The sequence below is a fragment of the Protopterus annectens genome, chromosome 2.part1, assembly GCF_019279795.1.
Source record: "Protopterus annectens isolate FY-2018-M chromosome 2.part1, PAN1.0, whole genome shotgun sequence".
NCBI classification, from domain to species: Eukaryota; Metazoa; Chordata; order Ceratodontiformes; family Protopteridae; genus Protopterus; species Protopterus annectens.
In genome coordinates this window covers 1199437208-1199457216 of record NC_056729.1, presented here as the reverse complement: position 1 = coordinate 1199457216, position 20009 = coordinate 1199437208, and the positions used below count along the sequence as shown (strand labels likewise).

Below are 20009 nucleotides of genomic sequence, written 5' to 3'. Positions count from 1 at the left end.
TCTACCCCTTCTTTGATAAGTTCTGACCACACATGATTGCGTCTTGCAGTAATTAATCATGTAATTCACAGTATTTGACTCAGTGCTTTAATTCAGTAACATAACCATAAGTAGAGTAAGTAAGATCACACACAGGGTGCATCTATACCAGAGTATTCTTCATTTCACAGTTACTCTTTTTTGAGCTTTTTTTCTGCAACATGCAAAAACTAGCATAGTATAGCTTTTCAGGCATCCTGGGTATTCAGCTTGCATTCCGGAGTAGATTGAATTTCTGTATCTGCAGTTTCTTATTTCTCTGACAAATTGCAATTGAAAGATGTTCCTGATGGCTGCAGTTTTGCAATTCCTCAAAAGTTGAAATGGCTTACTTTTGATTACTTCTTATACCATGTAACATTTAAAGGACCACTACCCACTATGAGCAGAAACTGAAAAAAATATGTATTTTTATCTTAACCATGTAATTCTACACAATCCAAATCTACCAGCACCACAGTAATTACTTATTACTCATTTTATTAATTTCCCAACCCTGTATGCCCACATGTTGACAATCATACCGGCATGATCTTGTTTTCATGGAAATCTGTTTCTTGCTCATAATGTACTGTGAGGGTACAGCTAGTGAGAGTACAATGCTGTATTCTGTGTTGTCATACCATAGTCTCATTCACTTAGAATGAATGAAAAATACTGTCAAGTTTCAGAATCCTTAGTAAAAACAGCAGTGACGTGTTTGCAGTAAGTCTTACATAAATGTTTCCTACGTAGATGCACAGTTCTTGAAAAAAGATACAGAAATAACTGAGATACTATAACCTTTTTAAAAAAGTGATATTGTAAAGTTTCATGTTCTTTCTTCCATTCCCAAGTCAGCCAGAGTGTTGTATTTCATAGTTTGCAAAGTTCAATTAATCAGTGAAGTTGCTCTTGGTAGTTATCAAGTTTGTTCACCTTCAGAGTATAAGGGTTTACGACCCTAGGAAAGGAAAAGAATGTATATTTATATGACAGCACAGAGTCAAAGAGTTGTGAATTTAGAAGCTGAATAGCTTTACGACCTGAGTGGATGTGAAATAACAAGAACTACAGGTACCTCGCTATGTTTGTTTGTCTTCTCAAAATACTTTCATGTGTGATATGCACTGTGATGCATTAACAAGTCAGACAAATTCCTAATGAAAATATCATGCAGTTCCATTCAGCATCAGCGGCAGTGAGGTAGCTGACGAGGACAGAAATGCCATAGAGTGGGAGAAACTGCTAAGTCATGATTTTTTAATATGTTGAAGTATGGGGTTATCAGCTAAGGATGGAAATACACTTAATGTTGTTGTTGTTGTTGTGTCTTCTGGCTTTTTCCAGTTAGGGGTCGCCACAGCAGAACTCCGGTCCGCTAATGATTGGTAGTTGATTTTTACGAGCCGAGTTACCAGCCCTGACGCACAACCTTCAACGAAGGTATGCCCATTCACGCATGTCTCCACGCAGAAGACGCTCTAGCTGAGAATCGAACCGGACAGTGTCTTTACTGTGAGGCGACAACGCTACCGCAGCACCACCACCGCAGATATGGAAATACACTCAATACACACTGTTAAAAGGAAGTACTACATTTAGGGCATAGTTGTGCTTTAAATTTCAAACATTGGAGGAACTGACTAATCCAGTGGGGTCTAGTGCTCTTTCTAGGAGTATCACTGGTAAATAAATTATTTTGCAAGCAAATAAATCAGTAGGTGTTAATGCAGTGGCTAACATTTAGTTAGCTCTGAAAATGAGAAACTAAGAGTAATTGTTGTAGAATATATATATATATATATATATATATATATATACACACACACATATATATATATATATATATATATATATATATATATATATACAAATATATATAAATATATATAAATATATATTCTATAATTATATATATATATATATATATATATATATATATATATATATATACACACACACATACATACATACACATATGTGTGTGCGTGTGTGTAAAAGTATAATTTTGTTCATTTGTTCAAATTGTTTGATAGAGTGCAACACTATAAAAGCTCATGTGTTTTAATGATGTGATTTAATATACATTTTTTTCAACTGACTGGTTTTTGCTGTTGAAGTTTTTTTAATAGTCTCTGGCTCCATGGTGTAAAAGGACACTGTCCTAGCTTTGATTCAGATGACCCAAGTTCACTTAAGTTTTGGGCTGTAGAGGAGCCACACTGGGGAGGGTGGGACTGAGTGACAGATGCTGGCTTACCTGTCTTTGGGAATGGGAATGGTGGTATAGTTGGCAGAGGCCTGGCAGGTGAGAAAGTCAGCCAGAAAACTGGATACAATGGCTTGGTAGTCCCAGTCTTGCCTGGATGATGGCTCATTCTGGTTGGCTATCACCTGGGGCAGTGACCATGCTGTGACTGTCAATGGAATGAATGGGCTCAAATTCATTTGGAAGAAGGATGATAGCAAGGAGAAGACAAAAGTCACCTAGTAAAAAACATTTTTTACAGTGGAGTTGATCAAGCACAACCAAACTGATATAACTCAGTTTGAATTTAACAAAGTCTTTTACTTGGTACCTAGCAGAAGGCTACTGAGAGAAGCTGAGAGGGCTCAGAATAGGGGAAATAGTACAACAAGAAAGATGGTGGCCAGTTGACAAGATGCAGAGACTAGGGTAAGTGTGATTGTACTGGGGCAGAAGGGTAAATAATGTTATGCTGAAAATGTCATTTCTTTGTTTTGTCCAGTTCTCTTCAGTTGTCCACTGCCTTTCAATTTGTTATTTTCAAGCACAACAGATGGCACAAAAAACAGGATCATACTGTCCATGTCTAAAATGTAGTGCTGATAAATACTAAGTGCAACGCCTGGTAACTAATAACCTGGGGATGAAGCACACCATGGGGGGCATTGCCCAAGCTAACAGATGAGGAGAAAGACCTAGCTAGGGTGGTAATAGTACCTATGGACTATATATCACAGGGTAAAAAGACTGTATCCAAGGTTAACAGGGTGATATAATGCATTCTCAGAAAACAAGTTCCAGGGACAAAGAGACAATTTTCCCATTCTATTGTTGTATTGGGAAAGGGACATTGTAGTACTCCAGAGTAGAGGATGGTGGCAGACATGATTGGAAATGACTAGCTGAACTACAAAAGAAGAGTGAATGAATTGAGACTGTTTTTGCTTGAAACATGGAAGCATGGGGACACATTCAGGATTCAGAAGATACTGAAGCACATCATTGGTTTAGGGCTGGCTGTGGCACCAATACTGCTGATATACATCATAGACATCTTTTTGCATCATGGTTCAAGCAAACTAAGATGTGTTTTCCAGGCTTCTACTCTCATTTCTGACTGCCTGGCACCCTGTTGTATGAAAATAAATGTATCCCTAGCTCTTTTCTGAACTTGTTACTAGTTTGTGATTCATTAGGTTTCCCTTTGAAGATTTGCTCTGTGTCCACTCTTTCTTTTATTGGATGGACTCTTAATGTCCTGATCTTTGCTTTCTGTACCTCCTGCTAATGAGGCTGACGTCTGTGAGCCTTGGCCTTTGCTCTCCCTTCCAATTTGCTGCTAGGTGGAGTCAAGAGAGCCTTATTATCCCCAGCTAACACCTCTGGTGATTTTTGCTTGACAACCAGTCATCTTTTTGGATTCTTCAGTTTGGACTTCAATCTCTTTTTTCTTCTGCATTTTAAACTCAGCTTGTTCTTCTTCTTATGGCATCTTTTTCACTAATTGTATTCCAGCATCTGGTGCCTAAATTTTTTTCCCTTCACTGCAATTAAGCTGCACTCACATTAAGGAGCACTTCATCTCCCTACTCAAATCTGCTTCTGGCTGGTTGACACCTTATTTGACACCTGGATCTGGTGGTCTAGAATTGCTTATCTCTACAGTATAATTGAGTTCAAGACCTTGACTCACATAAAATGTAGATTTGGGCTACTTTCTCTCTCTCTCTCTCTCACTCCATCTCTCCCTCTTTTCTGTGTCTGCCTCACTGTGCCACAATTGTGTTGGCTATCTTCTTTTGATAATTTTTAAATCACCAGTAGTTTAGCTGAACATTGCTTCTCTGCATTTTATCTTTGATATACTAGGTGCTTAATCCATCTTGTATTATCTACACTCATTGGCAGCTTTCCCTTCTAGTACCTGTGATTAAAATTTACATTTTACAGATTATGTTTTATGATTTGATTGCTGATTGTGAGAAATAATTAATTGGTTTATGTTCCAAAGAGATAGTTTGTTTACTACCTAGAATATGGATTATTTCTATAAATAATTAAGCATATTTAATAAAATTTATATAACCTCATTGATTATAACTGTAATATTATGTTGTTTATTTATTCAGTTTGTTTGCTGACCAGATGTGTGCAGTTGGTTTAAAACCTATTTATCGATTCATAAATATTGCAAGGTTATTGGCTCTTATGACCATTTGGTCATTGCCAGTACCCTCCCCTCATGCTGCACCTCCAGTATTTACAGTGGAGGCCTGAGGAGAAAGGCTGAAATTACAATATAATGTTATCAATAACATAATAATTAATATGGCATCAACACAACTGAGTTGCCAAATTGCAAAATGTATTTATACAGACAAATCATGCCAAGAGAAAACCAGAATAGCCAACTACTAAGGTGATATAATGTGAAAGAATGAAGTTGAAAAATCCATGGTAGTTCTGCTCGGAGGGAGCATATGTAAAACTAAGCATGACTTTTTCAAGATTCATATAGTGAGTTATACTATTTGTATAATTATAAGAACGTACATGTACTTTTAGTATGTTCAACACTTCTAAATAGTAAATTAGAGAGAACATAGATTTAATGGGCACATATCTAAAGGTGATTTGTAGAGACTATTTAAGTGGGTAAAACAGATGGCAGTATTTATTTGTGATGGATGAAAGACAGGTAGGCAATGAAGGATTGTTAAGGGGATAAAACACTTACAGTAGACAGGATGTAGGGCAAAAATGAAAGTGCGGTAGCCATTTGGTAATGGAGGGATGGAGAAGAAAGTACATATGGTGAATTCATATAAACTGTTTAGAAAAAGGAAGGTGCAGAGATACAGCGAAGGACTGAGTTGTTTTCTCATGATGCTCATTCTGGGTAGTTTTACAAAAATATTCAATTTTAAAGGATGTTACTCACTCATGGTTAACAGTCAACAGGGTAGAAAATTGCATATATGTTACTGATGTTCAGCTGTAAGTTTTTAGGAAGGTGTAGAGAGCTAAGAACGTGATGAGCTATTACAAATGACACAAGAAGTTCAAGTGGAAAAGGGTATAGAGAAGAGTGATGCCTGAAAGAAACAAAACCTGGTGGGATAATAGAACATCTTGGACTGTATAAGGGTAGATAAGGACAAGGTGCTGGAATCAGTATTTGTTGAGCGTAGGATGGGAGAGAAAGGCCGAAAAGTACAGGCATCAGGTAAGCTTTTGATAGTGGGATATAAAGGTTACAGGGTATGTAGAAAAAGGAAGTTATGGGAACCTGGACTGATGTTTTAAAATGCTATAGCATAAGTGAACTGACAATATATCTCGTATCAGTATTATTATTACAAAGGCTATAGTGTAAGTGAATTAATAGTACGTTTATAACAGTAGTATTGTTTCTGCATAGGACAAATTGAGAGAAATTCTCATAGGAATGGTGCTTCAGGGCATGGCATGTTAGAATCTGCATTCTGGCATGATATGCAGGTTTAAATGATACAGGACCTTTGCTCTGATAGTTAGTTTCTGCAAAGGTATTTGAACAGACTTGCGGGAAATGGAGTTCCTGATTCTTTAGGAAGAATGCGCCAAAGTTTAGTTACATGAAAAGACTAGGCTGCATATCTTAGGTGATTTTATGGATTTCATTCACTGCAGAGTGCATTACATGATCAGTGACATATTGTCAGAAATACTCTCTCTTTCGGAAAGTTAGGCAGAGATTATATTAAGAGGATACTATAAAAAAATTCAGTTGAACTTGGTGTATTCTCTGTCTGACAGTTATCAAGCATGATTATTTTCCTACTAAGTAGTGACAAGTGAGACTAGGGCGAAACTGTGCCAAATTCTGTCTTGTGATGTGTGGGCTAGTTTGCTGAATGGTCCTTGAGGGAGATTTCTTAGCTGCCTCTCAAATGTCTAGATTTTTGCCTCATATTTTCAGTCGTTCCTCGTAAAATCTGTAGTTTTCTGGCAAATCACAGAGGATTGAAATACTAAATAATATTGCACAATTGAGTTTCAGAGTGCCATATCCTTCAGAAAATGCATACCAACACACATCCTGTTATTCTAGCAACTTTCTTAGTTATAAGAGCAGTACTTGACTTGGAAAAGCACACTCATACTCTGCCATAGATTGCTGTAAGGGAAAGGTTAGTTTGTTTTTGCTTTCTTGTATTTTGTATTGCTTCATTACCTACTTCCGTTTTGTATATTGTGGTTTATTTTCTTTACACTGTGTTTTACTTGTATTCTGCTTTTAATTCCTTATTTAAGGTAGGAAAGAGACCGCAGCTATGTCTGTTGTGAGCTACACAAAAATTAAATTTTCCCCTACCCTTTCTCCTTTGTGATGTTGTGTTTTTAAACTCATCAATCTTTCTAGTTGCCTGTCCCTTATGTCAACTTGACCACATATTTCCTTCCCTCTGCTCTTTCATTGGCTATTGTAAGTAAGCACAAAAAGTATCATTTTGGGAAATCAATCCCCTTTGGCTATTTAAATTTATTGGCCATCCCACTGTATTCCATACAGTCAGAATACAAAGTGCCCACCCCTTCCAATCTATCTTGCTCTTATATAATTAGTGGCTGTCCACTTAGAGAGCTAAAGCTTAAGTTACCCCATTTTTCATATCTAACTGCTTACTGCCCACTGCAACTCTTATGGTATTAACCACTTGTTTCCATCTTATCTTTAAAATCTGCAATATCTAGTCCAAGACCACCAATTATTGGAAAGTTCACATTCTACCTTTCAGTAGTCATCTTGGGATTAATGTTTCTGTTTTGCTTCTGGTGAGAGAAGGAGTAGAGTGTATTGATTCCTGACTGTTTTTGATTGGGTAGTGAGTGTCTGTGTTGGATGTTCCTTATTGGTCTGGTTGCTTTTCAAGGCATCTACCAGGAAAAGCCTACAAAGAGCCTGCAGACTCTTGCATCATCTGGGACAAGACTTTTGATCACCAAAGAGTCTGTTGCCTGCTTCTAATCTTGGGATTGGAGCTACTGTTTTGCTTCTGATGAGAGAAGAAGCAAAGGAGCATTGTATCCTAGCAGCATGAAGCTGTGGTGAGACCAGCACTAGTAGTAGCCAATCAAGCTAATTCACTCTTTTAATCATTCTTGACAAAGCTAATCCTTTCTTTTCAGTAAGTACTGGTTGATTTGCTTCTGTGTAACATAACTTCTGAATATCTTCTTAAATACTTCATCCATAAATCATCAGAGTCTACTTATTAGTTTCCCCTCAAGTTTTTGACAGTGCCCTGTATAGACACAGACATCTTGAGTTGACATTTCTCCTGTAAAAACACCCTTGAAATTTCACAAAAAGCTAGTTGCACACAGGACAACTAGTTAGCAGTAAAAGGCACTAACCCCATAATTACAAACCTGATACTCCTGACATTACTTTATATTCTCAGTGCAACCATCTAATCGATAAAAAGGGCCTGTTGCCCTGCATATGAACTTTCCCACTATCTCTGTTACCAGCTTAGTGGATATGGGCATCCTCAGACAATGTTGAAATTGCCTCATGTTTATTCACAACCAGCTATTCTCAAACAAACTAATATGGTATGTGAGAGATGTATTTACACAATGTCACTGGAGACAAAGCAAATAAAAGCACACCTAATGTCAATCATTTTGTCAGTAGTACAATCACTGCACCCATCACACACAGTTCAAAACAGACACATACACCCACATATACTGAGGCACTTAAATGAAACCTTCCTAAACCCCAAAGACCTCTTAGACGAAGTATACATAACAAATTCCCTCAGCATTCCCAAACACACTCTTTCAAAACAACACCCACATCAACACATACAGCCACATCTCATGGAGCATCTACTTCTAAGCCCGTAATGCAGGTGACCATACAATCCAACATTCTGGTCATTGGAGACTCCATTGTGAGGCACACTGATGCCCCTCTCACCAGGCTGAGTAAGTACAGAGTCAAGATCAGTTGCTTTTCATGGAGAAGGATGTGCCGCATTATACATGCATTCATTGTATTCACAAGTACCAGTATGACTCAGTTATAGTCCATGTAGGTGTAAATGACCAGAGACATATCTCCCTAGACTATATGAAGAGAGACATCATGGAACTCCTGGAATATCTGTCCCAGGCTGGTATGAGCCTAGCACTGAGCAGCAGTTTACCTTCTCCAAGGATGATACCATAAGCGGTGGGAGGTTGGCATAATGGTTAAGGTGTTTACCTTACAAACATAAGGTACGGGGTTTGATTCTCACATGGGATAACTGGCTAGGCTGAAAATGGCCCACAAGGGCAGTTAGCCTAGTACTAATCTATGAACCTAATCTATGAACCTATAATATGGACAGAAATTGTCTTTGTATTTCAAGCTGAGTGACATGATTAATATGGAAAGAATGGTTGTCTTAGAAAGTCCATTAATAATGCAGCCACTATGTTCTCTTTGTTGTGATCTAAATTAATTTAATCTGCTAATGCATGCAGAACACTGTTAGCTTCATGGTCTGAATGGAAACCATAATGACAGTGAGTTATTACACTTTGTGTTAAATACAGAAGCTGCATGTACAGCATTTTACAGTTTAATAACTGCTTGTACTATTGCTATTGGCTGGCAATCAGACAAGAATACAGAAGTACCTTCTGTGTGCATTAGGACTATTAAAACTTGATTCCATGACTTATAACAGAGCCCTCTTTTATGCTACAACTGAACACACTTATGGCTCCTTTGGCTAGCTCAGTGGAAATCATTTGAAGGAAAATATTAATTACCTGGTATCCATTAAATCTTTGTTATCACTGTGTTTTCCTCCCTTTTAACCCATTCTGTAATATGGCATTTGTAACAAATGTCCATATGCTGCCTTGTGCATGTGGGTATACGAGCACCCTTATGAGCCATGCTTCCCTATACAGTCTGAACAACCATAAACAAACACAAAACTTCTCTCTTGTCTGGTACGTCTTTGTACTATACTGTGCATGGTCAGTGTAAGCCCAATACAACACGTCAGTGAAAACAAAGGAATTCTAAATATAAACCAAGACACTTGATGGGAAGGAAGTAATAGTAAATGGCACCGCAGGTTTAAGGAAAACCCCTTGCTGACATAAAATTGGAACTTGGTGGTGTGGACACTTTCCGAACAACTGCACAAGCTATGAAAATATTTTTTTAACAAAAAATATGATTCAGTAGTTCTTTCATGAAAACAGTTTATACAAAGCAAATGTAAGATCTAGACAGTTTATTTTAACAAAGAGTAAGTGCTTACAAGTTGATCAGCCACCTGGCTGAATTGTATACAAAGGACAGTCTGCATGTAGTGTACCTGTTCATGGTAACCGTTTACTAAAAACATGCTTATTCAGTAATCAAAGCTGTTTTATTAAAAGTTACATACATTAAAATGAAGTAATTTTCCTTTCTGTTTTGCACAACTCTTTTAAGTTTGGGGTCACTGTTGTGAACTACATTGTTTAAGAAGTCTGTGGAGAACATACAATTTTCTCTACTGTCTGAAGGAAGCTGCTTATAGGAAGGCTAAGTAAGGAATAGGTTTGTCACATGTGGTGGAAATGCTGGAAATGGTAGCAACATGGAGAAAGCAATAGGGACATTGCTTCAAATCACTGTTGTACATCAAGAAGGTAATTGAACTTTATAAGCCCTACTCGGTCATCATGAGGAACACCTCAGTAGCCATGTGGTAGATTAGCAAAAAGAAAGAAATCTGGTAGTTTTAAGAGGAACTCATAAAGAACAACAGTGGGCCATCCAGACCCTGTTAGAACAAGTACCTGGACTGAAGGATGGGGCAGTAACCAGTAAGGGTCCTAGTCTTGGTCACAGGTGATGTGAACCAGATACTTCCTTCAAAGGTGAGCCCCAGTGAAGGCTTTCTGAATGTTTTTCCTCTAAAGAGAAAGAAGGAACTAAAACCAGACTACATATCTGACTTTCTTTTCTAGTGTTAAGGAACATGTTTAGTCCTACCCTTTATGTTGCCTGACACATGAAGATACATAATAATTACACAGTGTGGCAAATGTCAAAATTTCATAAACCTGAATAAACCCCCACAATTCATAGTTAAAGTGTTTTCTTAGGTGTGACTTAAGATTAAAATGTTCTGTAAGTGTTACATTGAGGTTGTGTTGAATTAACTTATCTGTTGTAATCGTTGGCTGCCCACTTATTGTTCCAGACGTCTTCCTTCCCTTTCTGACTCCAAAGACTTGAGTCTTAATCGACTTGAGTCTTAATCTAAAGACTGTTTGATATTAGAAATTATAAGTAAGCCATCTAGGGAGCAGAAACCTGAACAAAGGGCTTTGTGCACACAGTGTAATAACTAGCTGCATGGTAAAAAAGTGGATGCCTTTAGAAAGTCGTTCTAGGTCTAAGAGGGTGTTAATAAAGTTTATTTGGATGCTGCTATTCACTGGCATTGCCTGTCATAGAAGAGAAAGTGACAGCAGGCTTTTATTGTTCTTTAATATCTTTAATATCTCTGACTGCGGTGGTGGTGCTGCGGTAGCGTTGTAGCCTCACAGTAAGACATTGTCCTGTTCGAATCTCAGCTAAAGCGTCTTCTGTGTGGAGACATGCATGAATAGGCGTACCTTCGTTGAAGGTTGTGCGTCAGAGCTGGCAACTCGGCATGTAAAAATCTACTGCCAATCATTAGCGTACCGGAGTTCCACTGTGGCGACCCCTAACCGGGAAAAGCCGAAAGATGCAACAACAATATCTTTAATATCTCTCCTGAAACAATGTGCCCAAGTTCTGCTGTTCTCTCAAGAAAACATAGACTTGGCTGGATATGATAGGGTAAGCAAGTAAGGAAGACTCCTGGACATCAGAAAAGGTCTTAACAAGAATGCCTCAAACTGGCACTAAGTGTGCTTGATAAAGACCAGCTTTAGGAATGGGACATACAGTAGATGCTTTCCTGCAACAAATCAGTGGCATGCAGGGGAATTTTTAGGAATAATTTGAGGGCATTTATAAAAATTTACAGAAGAGTAATTCTGGAAGACTAGGAGGAGATACTCATTCACAGAAATAATAGCAGAAAAGCTTAAACTTAAAAAGAGTTTACTGACATCATCACTTCAGTTTTCAAATACACTTTGAAACAAAGGGAAGTTATAATGGCTGCCATACTAACATTTATCAGATAAAGGAATAAGGAAGCAAATGTGGATAAATCCAATACAAATGCAGTTAATAAATTGGCAGATTTATAATGCAGAATATTGCTTGTATCTTTCCTGTTGACATTTCTTGTTTGCCTATTATTTTTATATATAAACTGTAGTTCCATATTTCAGGTCTTTTGGCCTGTTCGTGTATATGTTTGTTTTTATTTTTGTTATGAATTTTGGTGTTATCTACGGTATATATTATATTATATGTCAGACAACATTATGAAGAAAAATTCCAGATAAACTTAAAGATCAGATGCCTGTTAAGATCATTCTTTCAACATCAGTAATTATAATGTAGTTTCATGTTTGTCTGTAAAAACTGACATGTTATTTAATAGCCACATTAACAATTTTTTCTCATTTTAGATCTCTAGGTCCTTTGTATTTTACGTATGGTATTATATTTGCGTGTGGCTGTTCCTTTGCATACCAGCCTTCACTTGTCATTTTGGGGCATTACTTCAAGAAGCGACTTGGATTAGTGAATGGAATTGTTACTGCAGGAAGCAGTTTTTTTACCATCTTGTTGCCTCTGTTTCTGGAAAAACTGATAGAAAATGTTGGCTTGTTCAACACGCTTCGCTTCCTGAGTATCTTTATGTTTATTTTGTTCCTTGCTGGTTTTACATACAAACCTTGGCCTCCCACAGAAAAGAAAAATAAGTCTGACAAGAAGAACTCATTCAAATGCCCATCTGCAAGTAAAGTTTTTAATGTCCATGTCTGGAAAATTTTAGTGTACCGTATCTGGGCTTTTGGTATTCCAACAGCACTTTTTGGATATTTTGTGCCTTATGTCCATCTGGTAAGTGTAATGAATATAATGTTTGCTTTTTGATGACTAATGACATGGAGTGCAGATAAATGAGAGTTTCAGATACTTATGGACTGGGTTAATGATATTTTTTTTGTGGACTCTTTTGTCGTTCTTGTTTTTTCTTTTGTTGAATATACCAATTCTGTTTTCTTTTTTGTTGAGCTTGTCAGATTTTTGTTTTATGAGGAATTGCAATAACAGGAAATTGTTTATGCACATTAATAGGAAAACCATTTTCTCTGTCAAAAGACTGTACAGCAGATGAATGCAGTAAGGTAGGTCTCTGTGCATTAATCTAGTTTGCTGTCAATTTACTAGAGCATACAGATCTAATAAATTCCCTTTATATGTATCTTTGTCTTGCAGTAGTAAAAAGGAGACCATGGTTTGAGTATGCATTTCAGTGCCAAATTTTAAAGTGATTTGGAGACTTTTTTTCTTTTTTGTACTGATTTGTGAATCATAACCATAACACGTTGGTTCAATAACAAATGCCTTGTGTGCAAATCAGTTTTTCCCATGAGATAATTAAGAGTAAGAGATAAAGCTGGTAGACTTGGCATGGACATGGGGCACTGGGGACCAGGCTGGTAATATGATGTCACAAGTGGGAAGGGGCAAAAAAATGACTGTGTTATGCTTCACTCTAATAGTCAGTTAAGCAGTTAGGGCTAGGTCATTACATTTGAAATCACAGATTTGGATGGTGGGCTGGGTCTTGAAGTCTACATGTGCCTTTTAAGTATTGCAATATCCCAGGAGAGAATGGTTATCTGCAAAAGATTAATACAGATTTAAAATATCAGTTTAATAGTAAAAGTGAGATGTAAAAAGATAGAAATGGATAAGTGATATTACAGCATGTAGACAATAAAGGTGGCTTTATATTCAGGTTAGATCCAAGTTAAAGACTGACAGAGAAAACAGGGAGACAGGTTCCAGTGAATAAAGTAGTTGGCCTGTTCACTTTTTTTAGATGAGTGATGAGTAACAGTGAAATATGCATTATCCTACCCGATGCTTTCACTCTACCCCAAAAATACACAGCAGGCTATACAGGAATTTATTTCAGATTTTTATATGGGTGCATGGAGGTTAGTGGTAGTGAGGAAAATAACAGGCATTACCACAGCAGCTTTGAATCATCAAACACTGTAGCATGGAGTTCTCAAAAAATGGAGACTCTTGTTACTAGAAAATGGAAATCAAAGTCTTATCCAACTGTATTTGAAGTAATGAGTATTGTGACAGAGATAAAAGAACTGGAAGTCAGATCTTTAGAAAAGGGTATGAGCAAATTACGGATAAAAATGGAAATTGTGGGAACAATACATGCAGACATGTTTTGGAGGAAGAATGAGGTTTAAGGCAGGAACTGAGCAATTTATGTAGTGTATTAATGATAATTGCTCAAAACACTATATGTGATGTATGTTTGTAACAATGAACATGTCAATATGGTTTGAGGTTTTTTTTGTATAAATGTATGTTTGCTTATGTCTTAAGTAATAATTCGATAAAATTTTAAACAACTTAGGGTGACTCTAATGATCAAGAAGTTATAAAGTAAAAGAAGTCTGGTGGAAGGTTGCATTTGTTGTTATAGTATATTAAAAAAGGGATCAAAAGTGCATATTTACAGCTCTTATAAGCATATATGGGTAAAGTTTTTCCATACAGTACAACTTTGATTTCTGTCTTTAAATATATTCTAATATATTGTTAGCAGCTCTGCACATTTTATTTAGACTGAGTTCTGAAACTGATCGAATCAGCAGCAAGCAGTGGTTTTCAAATAGAAGAAACTGTAACATAACTTGGCATAGAATCAGTGTGTGTGTGTGTGTGTGTGTGTGTGTGTGTGTGTGTGTGTGCGTGTGCGTGTGCGTGTGCGTGTGTGTGTGTATACTGTATGTGTGTAGGCATATACTGTTGGGGAATGGATTGTTTTTAATTATTCAGTTTCTCCAGCCATTTTTCTGCCTTCTTAGAGGTGAACTCCCTCAAGTAGAAGGTAAGTGTGTTGGAGTTATATTTTGAGTTTGGTGCCTAATATTGCACCTTGCCATGTGGAATGCCTAGCTGCCAGCAGCTGTTGCTTGGGATATTCAAATTCAAGTGCAACTTGACTATACTAGATAACAGGGATCGTAAGCCGGAGGACCCCCCCCCCCAAAAAAAACATAGGAATTTAAAACTCAAACCTAAAGTTGCAAATTAAGAACTTTGCTGAATGACACAACCTTCACCCATCAAGATTGCAAGAAGCTTTCCTGAGTGGCAAACCTTGTGACTTTGACATTATCTGCTTTCAGTTATCAGTGCCTGCTTATCAAAATGAGTTACCCAACATTTACCATCCCACCACTCCTTTTGATTGATTGATTAACTGATGGATTGATTTATTGTGTTTGTTGACCGGGTAAGTGCGCTGGTCCTAGGACCCTTTTCAGCCATAATCCGTGTGCTAAAGCCCAGCAAATTACAAAGGTAATATGATTTGCAACACAAAGAACAGTATTTACATAACTAGTTGTAGTTTGTCAACATTGCACAGCAAATTACAAAGTTCCTCAGTGCAGTACTACGTGTTACATAACACCAAGTTATTTATGTTGGAATACAGTATTCACTGTGCATAGACGATACAATTCTGCTTTGTCTTGCATTTCAGCACAACAGAAATTATAGTGGTAAAATAGCATTTGTATTAAGGGATTACGCATATAAGGAGATAGGAGTGAAGAAATAAAAATGAGGAGTTGAAAAAGCTGATGCAAGTCTCCAGCCTGGCCATCTGTCCCCCACCCTCAGATCTTCACTTGAAGAGCACGGAGCTCTGAAGTGCATTTCTGTACCTGCATTCAAAAACTACACTTCCTGATTACACCCATAACATTTTGTTCCTGGTTTAGCTACCACTTTTGCCCCACCCTTGCTAAATTTCTGAGTGCATGGGGTTTTGTGTGTACATGTTTATATAGTATGATTCCTGCGTTATGATTCAGTATGATTAGACAGGTTGCTGATTGGAATTTTGTGGTAGAAAAAGTAGAAAGCTTAGCCTTTGTCTAAGAAAGATGAGCATTTGAAGGAATCCATTAAGTGTGCGTAAAGTTTTGCTTGTAATAATGTATAACCTGTACATTGTCTAATTTCATGAGAGCACATTTTCCAAGAGATAGAAGCATTTTTTCTAAAACTCCTTTCACCAGTTGTAGGATTAAATGGGGGTCTAACTGGAGGCATGACAGTGCATCTTTAACTTCTTAGGGAGTAATGAGATTGCTTAACTTTTCATTCAGGATTTTAAAGGTGATCCATGACAGCAGAAGTGTGAATCTAGCTAGGATGTGTGGTAGTTAGCTTTCTGTAGTGAGATGCAGTGACTTACATTACAGGGTACTAGATTAGTAAGTCTGCAGATGGCATTGATAGTCTGGTTGAGATGGGTGTTCGGGGCAGTGTGCGGTCTATGTATGAGAAGGCCATATTCCAGTCTTGGAATGAGTACATTCTTTGCTATGGCTATCCTAGTTTCAGTGGTGAGATGGTTTGAGACAGTGTAGGTAACTGTAAGATGTGTAACTCTTTCCTTAACTATGTTCTCTGTATGAGTTTTGAGAGAGGGGATGGGATCTGGTGTAATTCCAAGGTATTTATATATATATTCTTGTACTGATTACATGGTGATGTTACTAGGGGAAGTGACAATTTTTAGGGGACTTGAACGTGTGAGTTTAGTTTTTGATACAAAAGTTGTGATGGCAATTTTATTGTCATCAATTGTTTGAAGTTTTTCTACTAGTTAGAGTGACAGAGTGGTAAAATCGTTTTGCAGAAATTTTTAGAACTCACAGGTAGGGGCCCAGTTCTGTGAAGAATGATACCTTCTGCATAAAGGGCGAAATCTGAGTACAGGATGGCTGTATTGATGTCAGTAATAAATAATCCTAAACTCAAAACTCTACTCCCTACAACCATTTCTTACCCTGGAAGACATTGACATCTATATAGTGAATGAGAGACATGGTTTAAAATAGCAGAGATCACTCCAGCTGTGCAGACCTGTCATACATTCAACCCATTTAGATCAAATACTGCGTAAGAGGGGAAAAAAGGTGGAGGTATCTCGATCTTCATCCAGAAAAGACTCACATTAAGGCTGGTAAGGCAGCACGATGCACTACAGCTTCTTCATGTCAAAATAATCAGCTATGCAACTTTCTCTATGACAAAAGAAAGCAACAACATCTATCTACAGGAACTAGAATCACTCTGTATTAAACCCAATACCATTTACTTAGGTGATCTAAACTGTCCAAGTATAGACTGGGAACCTTACACCACCACTAGTGCACAAGCACACAGATTCCTGGACTTTGTCAATACAAATGCCCTGGGACAATTAGAATACTCACTAGAGGGAGTAACATCTAATATCATGTCCTTACTAATATGAGAGCATTTTTCACCATATCTTGCATATCTTCATCACTTGTTAGCTCTGACCATAAAGCAGTTCTCCTTCAAAATAAAACTGAAACCAGAGATTCCTTCCACCCAAGGTACATTTAGAAATGTCTTTAGAGAAACTATCTACTCCTAAGTAATATATTGGCAAGTTTCAGATACCTACCAAATCCAATTAACTCCACTGAATGCAAGGAAAAGTACACCACCAGATTATACCATCATGTTAACATCTGCATAGATACAGCTATAGCCCGTAGGAATAAGCACAGGGCAAACCCCAGAAACAAACCCATATGGTAAAACCATAGCATCAGCTAGCTTTACAATTCCCAGAATGTTAGAGTCCTTATCACTGAAATAAACCAACAAATCAAGAGCTTAATAAAATCCACCAAAGCCAAGTTTGAGGCTAAAATAGGTATCCAAGCCAAAGACATTCGCAAGACCTCTTTTTAGTTATGTTCATAATCTCAAAACCAGAACACAGCAATGCACTGAGCTGATTGTGAACAATCTTACCTATAGTGAGGCTGAAAATATGATGAATCTACTGAATCTAGCTTTATTTGTATGCTTGTTGTTTGTTTGCTTGTTATTTCCCTGAAATTCTAATTCCACTTAAACGCGGCTTTTCAGCGCTTCTGTGGATCCCTAGTGATATCTACATTGCTTACTGTACTTATTTCCTTGTTTCACTTGAAAGACAGTTACTGTTTGTCGTTTTTGCATTTAAGTTACCTGTAACACATTGCATTTAAGTTACCTGGCACTTGCTCACTAAAGCAATTATATAAGTCAGCACTAAAATATTAAAAGCACTACACCCTCACAAACTCCCCTTGAGTACCTCGTTCCCCATTGGCCCTTTTTTTCAATTATAAAGGAATCCCCAATAATATTCTAGCATGTCCATAAGTCAGTTGTCAATCTCCTCTCCGGTCCAGCTGGAGAATCTGGGAATCTTGAGGCAATGTTACAACTGCCTCATGTACACAGACAACCCTCTCCTCCTCCCAACAAATTCCAACACATGTGAGAGATGCAACCATATAGCCATACTGGAAGCTCTCTCAACTCAGTACTGGCGAAACCAGTCAGGAGGAGAAGGAAACCACACTCACTACAATTCCAGTCTCACATAGATCTACCACGACAGCAAACCAAACACATAAACACACAAAAACATACTCGGAGGCTCTAAATAAAAATCTGCCTAAGCAGCAGAGACCTCCAAAGCAGACACCCAAGCAACCGCTACCCCAAAACAAAACACGTGCAACACATAGCTCACAAAGCCAGTGTGCCGAACAGTCACAGCCCTTAAGGCTAAACAACACACCTGATACACTTGTAATAGGTGACTCTATCGTCAGGCACACTGACGTCCCGCTCACCAGGCTGTACAAGGAGAAGGTCACGGTGAGCTGCCTGTCGGGCGCTAGGATCCGCCACATAACACAAGCACTCAGGTCACTCCAAGGCAAGTACAAATATGACTCAGTCATTGTCCATGCTGGTGTGAATGACCTGAGACGTACCTCCCTGGACTACATGAAAAGAGACATAGAGGAGCTCTCTGAGCATGTAGCCCAGGCCGGTATAACCCTGACCTTGAGTAGCATCTTACCCTCACCAAGAATGATGCCACAATATGAAGACAAGATGATCATTTTCAACAATTGGCTTATTGGTGTCATTCAAAGGGGATCCAATGCCTGTCAGCCTGGGATGACATGCTCGACAAGCCACGATGCTTCGCTAGGGATGGCTTGCACCTGTCACCCCTGGGCTTTCGGATATTGGCAAAGGCTCTTGCTACCCCCATAGTGCCTTTTTTAGGCAAGGCTCAAAAGACAAACCCACCTCCATAGATATCACAAGGGATAAGAAACTAAGAGTAATGCTACTCAACGCCAGAAGTCTAAACCTCAAGATGCATGCACTCGAAACTCTCCTTAGCATGGAGAACATCGATATCTGTGCAGTAACAGAAACCTAGTTCAAGGCTCCCGAGAGCACCCCAGCACTACCAGGTTATACCTCATACCATGCTTTTTGGCCCCAAAACTTGGACCGAACCACAAAAGGAGGGGGAGTATCAATATTCGTCAAAGATACCCACACCTCCAGGTTGGTGGCACACCTCCAGGTTGGTGGCACAGCACAAAGCATCAGAGACTATCCATGTGCAACTAATAGTGGGTAAAACTGCCTTCCAGTTTATAGCCTGCTACAGACCACCCTCCCAAACCCAGGAACCCCACTCGGCCTTCCTGAGAACACTGGAAAATATGAAGGTCTCTCCAAACACCATTATATTGGGCGACTTCAACTACCCAAACATAGACTGGGAGCATTACTCTAGCTCCAACACCCTAGCCCAAAGGTTCCAAGAATTTATAAACTCAAATGCTATGGAACAACTTGTTACCAGTCCCACAAGAGGGGAAAACATACTGGACCTGATCATCATCAACATGGGGACTCTATGCTCCAGACCAGAAGTGTATCCCTTACTGGTAAGATCAGACCATAAACTAATCTCACTGGATATTCACATCCCGACTCCACCCCCTGCCCTGAAAACCACAGTGAAAAACTTCTATAAAGTAAATTTCGCACTCCTCAAAACCAAGGTGGAATCCTTCAAAGCCCCTGGGCCTGTGGAAAATACAGCCCAGACCGCAGAATCCTTTATAAATGCATTCTATAAACACCTTTAGGAATGCATGGATCATGCAATCCCAAATAAAACCAAGACCCGATCCTCCAAAGGCAGACGTCCTGTCTGGTGGACCCCAGCCATAAACAAACTATACAATAGAAGGAGGAAGCTACTGCATGATAGAGCAAAATCCCAAAAAGGGAAGGCATCTCTGATCAGTATTAGCAAAAAATTACGGGCACTCATAAAATCGTCTAAGGCCAGCTTCGAGAGAAAAATTGCACAGGACACTAAGGATAATCACAAGGCTTTCTTTAGTTATGTTAGGAACCTGGGTGGGAATTCCCAGATATGCTCAGAATTAGTCCAAAATGACAGAAAATACACCAAACCCACAGACATTGCCAACATCCTAGCTGACAGGTTCAGCGCAACCCCCCCCCCCCACCAAAAGGGCAAATATCTATCCCAGCAGAGTGCTGCCCCCCTGACATCTCAGATGCTCAGGTAAGAGCTGCCCTCTCCAA

General features: G+C 38.5%; 1 protein-coding gene across 1 annotated transcript in view; it reads left to right on the top strand.

Annotated features, from left to right (window-relative positions):
- SLC16A10 (solute carrier family 16 member 10) overlaps positions 1–20009 on the top strand; it is a 758083-nt gene that overhangs the window by 480528 nt on the left and 257546 nt on the right. Inside the window, exon 4 of the mRNA XM_044062731.1 lies at positions 11891–12329. Coding sequence (XP_043918666.1) covers positions 11891–12329 — 439 coding nt within the window. The remainder of the gene's footprint in view (positions 1–11890; positions 12330–20009) is intronic.